General features: G+C 46.0%; 1 protein-coding gene across 1 annotated transcript in view; it reads left to right on the top strand.

Annotated features, from left to right (window-relative positions):
• Window positions 1-219: 219 nt before the first annotated feature.
• prdm15 (PR domain containing 15) overlaps window positions 220-12389 on the top strand; it is a gene marked incomplete at its 5' end in the record, with an annotated part of 38559 nt that continues 26389 nt past the window's right edge. The window contains 11 exons of the mRNA XM_080041033.1: window positions 220-318; window positions 901-940; window positions 1158-1251; window positions 1668-1821; window positions 2178-2330; window positions 3363-3552; window positions 3712-3918; window positions 4520-4696; window positions 5736-5830; window positions 6287-6374; window positions 8325-8492. Of these exons, the coding sequence (XP_079897159.1) occupies window positions 220-318; window positions 901-940; window positions 1158-1251; window positions 1668-1821; window positions 2178-2330; window positions 3363-3552; window positions 3712-3918; window positions 4520-4696; window positions 5736-5830; window positions 6287-6374; window positions 8325-8492 (1465 nt within the window). The remainder of the gene's footprint in view (window positions 319-900; window positions 941-1157; window positions 1252-1667; window positions 1822-2177; window positions 2331-3362; window positions 3553-3711; window positions 3919-4519; window positions 4697-5735; window positions 5831-6286; window positions 6375-8324; window positions 8493-12389) is intronic.

Here is a 12389-nt window from a genome sequence, read left to right as displayed (position 1 = left end):
TAATTATTGTAGCGTTGTAACCTGCGTGAATTGTCCTTGGCTCATGATACAGCCGTTCATTATAGGAACATTTACAGGCTATATTAACATACAACGTTTATTTGAATTAAGAACAGGTGCGACTGAAATGTTAAAATGCTAAAAATACTAGTGGGCCTACTAACGAACAGGCTCATTAGGTTGCATTGCTCCATTCCCAACTAAACTACAGTCCCCATGATGCACTGGGCGCTGTTCGTTTCCGGTCCTGCGCGCTTTCTGGAGCGGATTGGAACCCGGAGTCAGGATTCGATAAATGAAGGGTCTTTTGCAGAAAAGGTAACTTGTTTTCCCTTAAACGTAAGTCGCTTTTCAACAAATTGGCCACGCAGTTTGGTGTTGACGGTGCAGCCGGTGTGTCCGCTTCGCTCCAGCCGCTCTGGAGTAGCCTCCTCTGCCGCCTGTGTGGCGTTTAAGAGCATCGACTCCAGTCTGATTCTCTGCGTCTCCGGTCCATCCGCCATGCCGCCTGTTCTTTGTTACATTTGACTGAAGAGTAGCAGCTCTGATCGGAGTTAAAACCCGGCTGGAGTTTGGGAGCGCGTCAAATCCCGGATCCCATCCTCTGGGTGGACTGCATACGTTAATGTGCATGCCTCAGACTATGGCGCTCCTGCCACAAAGCGGGAGGCTACATGTTGTCATATTATACTGCCGTTTAGCTGCGAGGTCTGGTGCTAACAGACTGAAGTGTCCCAGGTTACATTTGAATGCGGGCTTGGAAGTTCAGACACTAACACTAGCTCCCTCATGAACAAGTGCTATTTTCTAAGACGTTCTGCAGTACTTATGCTGATCAGCTCCCTCCTCATATTACCTTATAAGTGACATGATTTAAACCACCCTGTCCTTTACTTGTAGGTTGGCATAATGGCTGAGCAGACGCCAGATGAGTTCATCTGTGAGTATAAATCCATCTCTTTACTGTAGCCTACCAAGTGTGAGCCTGAGCTGTGCTGACAGGTGTGTGTGTGTGTGTGTGTGTGTGTGTGTGTGTGTGTGTGTGTGTGTGTGTGTGTGTGTGTGTGTGTGTGTGTGTGTGTGTGTGTGTGTGTGTGTGTGTGTGTGTGTGTGTGTGTGTGTGTGTGTGTGTGTGTGTGTGTGTGTGTGTGTTGCAGGGTGTGAGGACTGTGGCCAGTACCATGACTCTGAATGCCCTGAGCTGGGCCCTCTGGTGACGGTCCAGGACTCCTTTGTCCTCAGCAGGGCCCGGTGAGTGTCTCTCTCTCACTGTAGGAACGCTTCATTTATTAGGAAACCTGATGTGTCCTCAACCAAGCCACTGCAAACCTACTTGTGTAAATTGAGCCTGACCTCCTGGTGGACAGGGGGAATGAAAATACAAAGCCTTTAACAAGTGTCATGTTGTTCATTTTTTCAGCCTTGAAGAGAGGTTGTGTGAGTTAGCAGACCATTGCAGACAGTTGGCTTTCTGTCGACTTTAGAGCTCCACCCCACACAAGCTACTTTTCTATCCTCATGCAAAAATCCACATCTTATTTTTGAGATGCCTATATAAAAAATAACTAAATATGATGGAGTTACCGTATTCACATAGCACTGGGTGAAGGGCTGGGGATATCATACCAATGATTTGATCCTTTCTGTGTTGCCTTGTCCCGGGCCAGGTCGTCTCTACCCAGCAGTCTGCAGATCAGAGGGCTGTGTGGGGGGCAGGAGGGAGTGTTTGTGCTGCAGCAGCAGGTCAAGAGGACGCGCTTCGGCCCCTTTGAGGCTAAGAGGGTTTCACACCTGGACAGGGACGGAGTCTTCCCTCTCAAGGTAAGGCCTGATCAAATACTATTTCACTATTTATTTTTATTTCCATGTACGTATTCTATTTTGTCTACATTTAACTTCACTTTATTTTGCATTCTACTGTCTCAGGTGTTGCTCTCTTCACTTGTGTGTTTCTGTCATACATGTTCTTCTTCTATATTTTGTTGAGAGGAGCCTGGGACTTGAGACTTTCATGTCCATGACTTCTGCTGTAGTTATTGTGAAGATGACCTATAAACCATCTTGAATCTTAAATTGAAACTTGAATCCTGACCAAGTCCATAAAGAGGACACACTGGGTTCTATCATGGCTAGGGGTTTTTCCTTTGTTGTTTTAAGCTTGTTAGTGTTGTGTGCAGATCTTCCAGAGGGATGGCGTGGTGGTGTGCTTTGACTCCAGCAATGAAGAAGACTGCAACTGGATGATGTTGGTCCGCCCTGCCACCGAGCTCCAGCACCAGAATCTGACTGCCTACCAGCAGGATGACGAGGTGTACTTCAACACCTCTCAGGTATGTGCATCCATCCGTCCTAGAACAATGCCTCGTTTCCACAGCACAGTTTGGTTCGGCACGGAACAGCATTTACCCTTGATCTGGCTTGTGTTTCCACTGCCGACAGCACCCTTACTTGATAGCCGGGGTTTTATGCTGCTGGTTTGATTAAATGAAGAGGAGCAACACCACAGAATGAACAAAAGAGCTGTGTGCGTACATTTTCTCTAAACACAAGACTCTTCACTGTCGCCAAGGTGACCACACCTAGCAGTGGTGCTGTGAGCGAAATGGTTCTTTTAGTTAACTTCCTGTCAGTGACTGCAGCTAGCATTCCCCTCCCTCGTCCCTACATCACCACGTTAATGCACTGCGGTCTTCTAGCATCATCTCAGATCCGTAAGTGTGATAAAACATGATAAAATAACAGCAAAACAGACATTGGGAAGGATTTTTACCTGCTCCGCCATTGTAGGCGCATAAACATTCACCCCTCTGTCGCTCTCTGCACGTGCACCGGCAGAGAGACGTACCCATGTGTAGCGTTCTCTCTTCTGATTGGATATTAGGTTGTGGGATACCAGAAAAGTTTATTTGCCGATTACATGCAGAGCGGCTGACTGAGAGACCTGTGTTATGAAGCGTGCACACTATATAAGTGATGACTGTATGGATATAGAGCGATTTAACACTTATATTAACATAAATATATCGCTTACTTGACCTTTTAATGTCTCACATGGAAATAATGATTCTGTCGACCAATCAACGGACTGCAGTGTGTAGCTCCACCCTTTTGGGCCTCTTTGGGAGGGCTTGGTACCCCAACGAAAGGGTGACAAAAATAGGAACAGCACAGTTTGCTTATTTCAGTACCTTTCCCAATTATTAACAGTAGAAATGCAAATAAATATATACTGTGCTGAACCGAACTGCACTGCTCAGTGGAAAGAAGGCTCAACAGTCCAGACATTCATTCATCAGGCTGTTCATTTCTAACACGACACTGGTGTGTTCTTCCTTTTTTGCCCCATGCTGTTTGCCTCCCAGGATGTGCTCCCGGGGACAGAGCTGAGGGTCTGGTACGGAGCCTTCTACGCCAAGAAGATGGAGAGGCCCATGCTAAGGCCTCCACTTCAACCATCTCTAGCCCCCGATGTCATGTCTCCCTCTGCTCAATCAGAGAGCACAGAGAACGCTGGAGCCCACATGCCCCCAGTGGATGAAGAAAACAATGCAGGTAAGATCATTCAAAGCATCCACTTTAAAATTGACATTGCACTAGATGGTAGTTTTTAGCTGTTTTTTTACCAACAGGAGTGGAAGCCACATTGTTTACCCATTAAAACAGTAATGAAAAGGTGTGTCATGGTGTCACACTCTGATTGGTTGATCATAGGCAACATGCTGAGTCTTCTGGATGAGGTGAAGACGGTACCAGAGGCTCCAGCCGACCCTCTCCTCCCCCAGGACCAAAGCCTGTTGGGCCCCGATGAAGAGGAGGGTGAGCCCCCTGCAGCGCCACCACGCGCCCCAAAGAGAGCGCACTGCCGGGGCAGGAGAGCCAAGGGGCGCAGGCCTGGAGCCGCAGCCAGCAAGAACAAGGGTGAGTCAGCCTTATGAACATGACAACAGTACACAGCTACATATACAGGCCAACCCCGGTGACATCATATGATGACATCATGGATAAGCACAAAGATTTGTGATAGCTCATTCAGCCCATTGCAGGCCCACTATTGTGTTCTGACATTCAACAATCTAACAGTGACGATTTCACATCAGAGAAAGCTTGTTATTCAACTGTGTCTGCCATCACTGTAACTCTGTCAAGACAAACTTAACATTATACCTGCTACTTTAACATGCTAGCCTCAACATGAGCATGTTGTACTATGGTTGTACCACCTGTGCCTAAACTACCATGTAGGGGGGGCTCTTAACAACTACATCACGCGCACCCCCATAATGAAAAAACAGAACATTTCTCGTATTCCGATTCCTACACAGATTCCTCTATTTACTATATTTTACAGAATACATACAGTTTATGGTTTAACTTTCAAGTATTATCTCCCTGAAATACAGCATCTTCATTATTAACCAAATACATTGTGAACTTTAAAAAAAAAGGAGGAGAATATCTGCCAATATGTATAGTTATCTGATTTGTAATTATCTCCAACATGGCTATCCCATGTGTTCAGATGTGAAGCCCCGGATGGAGAGCAGTGAGGCAGCAGCAGAGAGCAGCAGCCCAGCAGACAGCATGGCTGGCCTCAAGAGACACAAAGCCAGGGAGCACAAGAGAGTGTACCGCTGCTCCTTCTGCAACAAGGTCTTCCAGAACAGCAGCAACCTCAACAGACACGTCAGATCCCATGGTACACACGCAGGCTGGAAGCAAGCCTCCTCTTTTTCTTCTTTGTATTCAGCACCAGGTGGTGGTAAGATGGCCTAGAGGAAAGAGGGGCCAACCAGTAACCATGAGGTCTCTGGTTCCTCCTCCCAGTAACCATGAGGTCTCTGGTTCCTCCTCCCAGTAACCATGAGGTCTCTGGTTCCTCCTCCCAGTAACCATGAGGTCTCTGGTTCCTCCTCCCAGTAACCATGAGGTCTCTGGTTCCTCCTCCCAGTAACCATGAGGTCTCTGGTTCCTCCTCCCAGTAACCATGATGTCTCTTATTCCTCCTCCCAGTATCCATGAGGTCTCTGGTTCCTCCTCCCAGTAACCATGAGGTCTCTGGTTCCTCATCCCAGTAACCATGAGGTCTCTGGTTCCTCCTCCCAGTAACCATGATGTCTCTGGTTCCTCCTCCCAGTATCCATGAGGTCTCTGGTTCCTCCTCCCAGTAACCATGAGGTCTCTGGTTCCTCCTCCCAGTAACCATGAGGTCTCTGGTTCCTCCTCCCAGTAACCATGAGGTCTCTGGTTCCTCCTCCCAGTATCCATGAGGTCTCTGGTTCCTCCTCCCAGTAACCATGATGTCTCTGGTTCCTCCTCCCAGTAACCATGAGGTCTCTGGTTGGATCCCCGGCACCGGGTGTTAGTAGTAAAACTACTGGTGGCTGGTATAACATCTACGGTGCCCACCATCCCTACCATTGTGTCCTTCGGACTCAATGGGATATACCTGTATAAATAAAAAAAATTAAAAATTAAATAAAAAAAATTAAAATTAAAATTAAAAAAAGACACTTAACCCCAAATTGCTCCACAGGGGCGTTGTACTATGGCTGACCCTGCGCTCTGACCCCCTCCAAAGTGGAAGAACTTGAGGGGATATGCGAAAAAGACAAATTTCAATGTGCCATGTGTATAATTGACTTAATTAACTGACCTGCTTGCATGTTTCGTATACAATAACATGGAGGTGTAGGTAGATGTTTTAGTTTGAACCGATCCCTTTACATTTCTCCCAGGGGATAAGCTGTTCAAATGTGATGAATGTGACAAGCTGTTCAGCAGAAAGGAGAGTCTGAAGCAGCACATCTCTTATAAGCACAGTAAGAACCTGGTGAGTACAGCGCTCCACACTGTTAACACACTGCTGGCTCATGTCTTCATAAATCATCTTATATAAATTATAAAAAATCATAGTATATCAAGTAGTATATATGTATGTATTGTAAATATCAAAGATAGTATCACCAATTGTGTAGATATATTGTATAGAGATTATAAGGAATACAAGAAGCTAATATAATAAATATTGTTTTTTGAGCTGTGGAAAAGGGGTAGGATTAAATAAGTTCATACTTCTTCCTGCTCCTTTTCAGGCATATCATCAATATCTGTAAATTGTTATGTTTTTTATTTTTTGTAAAATAATTTAAACATAATTTTTCTTTATTGTATTTTCATGCTTTTCATTTTGTTATGTTTTTTTTTTGATATGTCTGAAATAAATTCAATCAATCAATCAATCAATCAATCTATCTATCAATCAATCTTCTTCTGTGCCTCTCAACAGCCTGACCAAGACTACAGATATAAATGCAACACGTGTGAGAAATCCTTTCGCCTGGAAAATGCCCTAAAGTTCCACAACTGCCGGACAGGTAGCGTGGTGCTTTTATTTGTTTACAATGTTAAGTCTCCCCTCACTGAGCAAGGCAGTTAGGTTGTGGCCCGGCCCACATCTAGGAAAGGATGCCAAATGCCTCATTTCCACCGAGTAGAGCGGGTCGGATCGGAGCGACTCAGAGCGGGACAGCTCACTTTTAAGAATCTCGGTGTTGTTTCCACCGCGGACCCTACCATAACTGGTAGGGCGGGGTTTATGACCCTACCCTTACTGGTAGGGCGGGGTTTAGGCTGGACTGCGATATCCGCCGCCACAATATGGGTCAAACTACTTGTGGAACAACTGTGGTCAAGCCAGCGGTCTTTCGTTTTTGCTTGGTCAAACCAGCCGCTTCTTTATTTATTCCCCCCGTGTTGTTGTGAGCACAGAGACTGCTCGGTGCAACTGATAGACAGTGAGCGAACAGCGCTGGCTACGTGACATCGTAGCAGTGGGACACAGTGTAGCCAACTGATTATTTTAATGACGAGGAAAAACACCACACAATAAACAGTGCCGCGCTCACATTTTCGCCAAAACAAGACTCTCTTCACTCTAGCCGAGGTGACTACACACGGCGGAAATGATTCTTTCGACCAACTGTGGTCAAGCCAGCGGTCTCTCGTTTTTGCTTGGTCAAACCAGCCGCTTTCTTTATTTATTCCCCCCGTGTTGTGAGCGTGTATTTAGCCTAAAACTATCTAGGCTATGGCGTAAACACAGAGACGGCTCGGTGCATTCAGTGAGCAAACAGTGCTGGCTGCGGCAGCTACGTAGCAGTGGGACACGTAACTAAACCAACTGATTATTAATGACGAGGAAAAACACCAAACAATAAACAGTGCTGTGCTCACATTTTCACCAAAACACTCTCTTCACTCTTGCCGAGATGAATACACATGGCGGAAATGATTCTTTCGACCAACTAATCAAATGACGGCAGCGTGTAGCTCCGCATTTTCGGTCCGCTTTCAGGCGGCTAGTACCCCTACGGAGGAGTACTGAGATCTGGAGCGGCTCAGAGCGGTTAGGTGCGCTTAAACCGTACCCTACCCAACTTTTTACAAATGAAAAGCCAAACTACCCGGACCGAACCGCTCCGATCCGACCCGCTCTACTCGGTGGAAATGAGGCAAAAGTAAGCCAACCGTGCCGGAACTATTTTCTCTCCCCCCTTTTCTTTCGGGCACAGAGGGGTGGAGCTACACACTGCAGCACATTGATTGGTCAAGATAGTCATTATTTCCACTCAAGAGATAAACCGCTGTGTGTAGTCACTACGGCAAGAGTGAAGGGAAAGATGTCGGCGCACAGTTCTTTGTTTATTGTGTGGGGTTTTTCCTCTTGGTTGATGTTATTGGCGGGCTACACTGTGTCCCGCTGATATGATGTCATGATCATTACGTAACTACTACAGCTATAGCATAGACCAGCTCAGTCTGTGGGGACTTGGGCTAGAGACCGGAGGGTCGCTGGTTCAAGTCCAGTATGGACCAAACCTGGAGTGTGGGCTAGTAGTTGGAGAGGTGACAGTTCACCCCTAAAACTTCTCTTAGCGCCATCCTGTGTGACAGGCTGCTCATCACGCTGACATCTCTCCATAATGTATTGGTCCTGTTTTCATGTCTGTACATTGGGCTGTATCTGTGTATAGAGTGAACAATGAATTTCCCCCAGGGACAGTAAAGTATCCTCTCTTGGTTCTTAGTCTGTGTGTACTTTGAATGAGACTATCGTGGTCCGGCAAAACCCTGCCGACCAAGTAAGGGTGCTGTTGGCAAAGGAAACGCAAGCCAGGTCTAGGTTATCCGTGCCCTGCTGAACCGAACTGTGCTGCTCAGTAACGAGGCATGATTTTGGCCTTGAGAAATGTCTTTCTAATCACACACCCGTGTTACCCATGTTGGATTGTTTCATTCATTCCATCTTCTTCTTGTCTTTGCAGACGACAAGACGTTCCAGTGTGATATCTGCTCCCGCTTCTTCTCCACCAACAGCAACCTGTCCAAGCACAAGAAGAAGCATGGGGAGAAGCTGTACTCCTGTGAGGTCTGCAACAAGATGTTCTACCGCAAGGACGTCATGCAGGAGCACCACCGCAGGCACGGCCTGGGTGAGGCCCAACACAGCACACACACAGGCAGCACCTTTACATCTCACATCAAATCAAATACATCTTTATTAATATAGCACTTTTCATACACAAAAAGGTTAAAGCATACATAAAAAGAAGAAGAGAAAAGACAGCTATATCACCAGCCCCTCCCCCAACCTCTCACCCCATCCCGCCCAAAGACGGGAGAAGCCGGAAAGGCCTCGCAGAGCAGTATAACTTACTAAAAATACATTATAGCAAAATCTCCCAGCAGGAGAAGTAAAATAAATATTAAAAAGTGCAATATAAATAAATAAGTAAAAGTAAATAAAACACTAAGACTTGGTAACTCAATAATAGTTAAAATACCAGTAAAAGTAAAATGATATAGTATGAATAAAAGGGAAAGTTTCCACCCAGCATGGCGGCTCGGGTCAGTGTGGCTCAGAGCGGCTCAGTTCTCTGACGGCCTCCTCACACATCCTGCGTCTACCTCTGGAGCGCGTCACCTTACCTTACTGCTGCCTCTCTCGCACACATACAACGGACACACATAGAACGTCTCAGCAGCAGCAGCTGCTGCTGCAGCGCTGCTTCTAAAAGCCCTATCTTTCTACATAGAGTTTTCAAAGATAATTCCCATTAAAAATGAAGTTCTTTCATGTCATGTATGATGCATATGATTTATATTCAGTCTAATATTGAGTCTGGACAGTAATCCGTGCGCCCCATTGCCTTTTTTTTTTTCCTTTTTTTTTCACATTTTCGCTTGTTGGAAGTTTTATTTTGAAAGGGACACACCAGGAAATGGTGAAACTACAGCGAAAGCTGCTGGTATGAAGTCAATATGACTCTCAGCAGAGTATTTCTCTATCCCTGCGTTCCAATACCCGTTCAACATGCCCTCGTTCACTTGCCCTCGGGGGAATCCCCGCCGCCATCTTAAGTGTCGTTCCAATTGTCTGGAAACTGAAGTGAACTTGGTGATATAGACCCTCGGAGGGCTGAGTGATCAAGTGAACATCCATGGTCACTTCGAGGTGGATATCACCCACAGTGCATTGCAGTTCGTCTTCTTCTTCTTCTCCTTTTATTTTCCGGTAGACTATGCTTTTAGGGACATCGCGGCCACCCGCAGGACAAATATATATATATATATAAATATATTCCAAAAAGCCTCAATTAGGCTATCCTATTTCCATACGAACAATCCTTTGCTACACTGAATGTATTGCAGTTTACACATTGCTGCTATAACACCGATGGCTGCCAATTAGAGGACTATTTAAAACAAATGTTTTTGGTTGAAACTAACATAAATAAGAAAATATGTCGGAGCAAACAATTTACATGTTTAAGTAACAATATCTTGATAATCTGAGTTACCCTGTCGAAATTCAATGTTTGTTATGCTATGGAAATGGCTTTCTGCAACATAGGCTACCTTAGCAGAATGTTATAATTCTGTATTATTTGCATTCAGATTTACCTATGTAACTGACGGTCCATTGCGACTACAAGGGCAAGTGGGCAAGTGGGTTCCATTTAAATCCTCCGCTCCTCCCCCGCCCAGTCTCCCTCCGCTCTCCAAGTTCCCTCCGTGCAACGTATGCTGTTACGTCATACCAAGGGCTGAGGGTAAATGAACGAGGGGAAGTGCAACTACTATTGGAATGCAGCTTATCAGTTAAAGCAGAGAGACCCGAGAGAGACGTGCGACTCTCAGAAAAAAATAGGCTCCTCCTCCTGAGGTGCAGACGTGCCTCTGACGGGCATCAGCAGTGCGTCTGAGGTTGGATGTGTGTCCGCTCTAGGTTGATTACACGGTCAGTGACAAAAAGTCAGATGCTCAGTAGAGGTAGGATGTGTGTGGAGGCCGTAACACTAGATCTGGCGAGCGTTTCCTTTAGGTAGGAGGGGTTTATCCTTTAGGTAGGAGGGGTTTATGACACTATCCTTTAGGTAGGCGGGGTTTATGACCCTATCCTTTAGGTAGGCGGGGTTTATGACACTATCCTTTAGGTAGGAGGGGTTTATGACACTATCCTTTAGGTAGGCGGGGTTTATGACCCTATCCTTTAGGTAGGCGGGGTTTATGACACTATCCTTTATGTAGGAGGGGTTTATGACACTATCCTTTAGGTAGGCGGGGTTTATGACCCTATCCTTTAGGTAGGCGGGGTTTATGACACTATCCTTTATGTAGGAGGGGTTTATGACACTATCCTTTATGTAGGAGGGGTTTATGACCCTATCCTTTAGGTAGGCGGGGTTTATGACCCTATCCTTTAGGTAGGAGGGGTTTATGACCCTATCCTTTATGTAGGAGGGGTTTATGACCCTATCCTTTATGTAGGAGGGGTTTATGACACTATCCTTTAGGTAGGAGGGGTTTATGATCCTATCCTTTATGTAGGAGGGGTTTATGATCCTATCCTTTAGGTAGGAGGGGTTTATGACACTATCCTTTAGGTAGGCGGGGTTTATGACCCTATCCTTTAGGTAGGAGGGGTTTATGACCCTATCCTTTATGTAGGAGGGGTTTATGATCCTATCCTTTAGGTAGGAGGGGTTTATGACCCTATCCTTTATGTAGGAGGGGTTTATGATCCTATCCTTTAGGTAGGAGGGGTTTATGACACTATCCTTTAGGTAGGCGGGGTTTATGACCCTATCCTTTAGGTAGGAGGGGTTTATGACACTATCCTTTATGTAGGAGGGGTTTATGACCCTATCCTTTAGGTAGGAGGGGTTTATGACCCTATCCTTTATGTAGGAGGGGTTTATGATCCTATCCTTTAGGTAGGAGGGGTTTATGACACTATCCTTTAGGTAGGCGGGGTTTATGACCCTATCCTTTAGGTAGGAGGGGTTTATGACACTATCCTTTAGGTAGGAGGGGTTTATGACCCTATCCTTTAGGTAGGCGGGGTTTATGACCCTATCCTTTATGTAGGAGGGGTTTATGATCCTATCCTTTAGGTAGGCGGGGTTTATGACCCTATCCTTTAGGTAGGCGGGGTTTATGATCCTATCCTTTAGGTAGGCGGGGTTTATGACCCTATCCTTTAGGTAGGCGGGGTTTATGACCCTATCCTTTAGGTAGGCGGGGTTTATGATCCTATCCTTTAGGTAGGCGGGGTTTATGACCCTATCCTTTAGGTAGGCGGGGTTTATGACCCTATCCTTTAGGTAGGCGGGGTTTATGATCCTATCCTTTAGGTAGGCGGGGTTTATGATCCTATCCTTTAGGTAGGAGGGGTTTAAGCTGTGAACACACTGCACTCGCCCCCTGCGGCGGTTGGCCGCGTGAACGCAACAGGCTCGCCGCTTGATCATATTGGGTCATATATTCCTAATGCCGACGCCGTTTCTGAGATCAGACCCGTCACACTTACGGTGCAACAACAACAACAACAACATGGTCCAGCTGTGCCAAAAGACAGATGTAGGTACGCTGTGTAACCAGCGGCAGTCATGGCACAAATAGCATTAAAACTGCATGAAGACGCACCCCGATCACAAATACACACACATTAACAGCAATTCAGCAACATACTAAACACATTAACAACAGCATTGTGTGCTCAGCGGCAAAAATAAAGGCAGACATCAGCCTACCTGAAAGTGAAAGTGTGCCGGCTGACGGAGGACAACACCGGTGCTTCGCTGTACTATATTGGAATTCCACACGGACACTGCCGTCAAGTTTTGGTTCATATTATCCTCCGGAACAGCACACAGCTGGGTGAGTTTCACTATGCTAACCGGCGCTACCTACCTACATAGATGCAAAATACACATATTTGCAGAATGCAATGGAAGCCCAATATCCTCACTCTCCACACGCCCACCTCGTCTTGCAGACCACCGGGCAATTTCAACGCTGATTGGCTATTATCAATATCAATATTT

This window comes from Ammodytes marinus, assembly GCF_949987685.1.
Source record: "Ammodytes marinus genome assembly, chromosome: 14".
In the NCBI taxonomy this organism is placed as follows: domain Eukaryota; kingdom Metazoa; phylum Chordata; class Actinopteri; order Uranoscopiformes; family Ammodytidae; genus Ammodytes; species Ammodytes marinus.
This window is presented reverse-complemented; position numbering and strand designations above follow the sequence as displayed.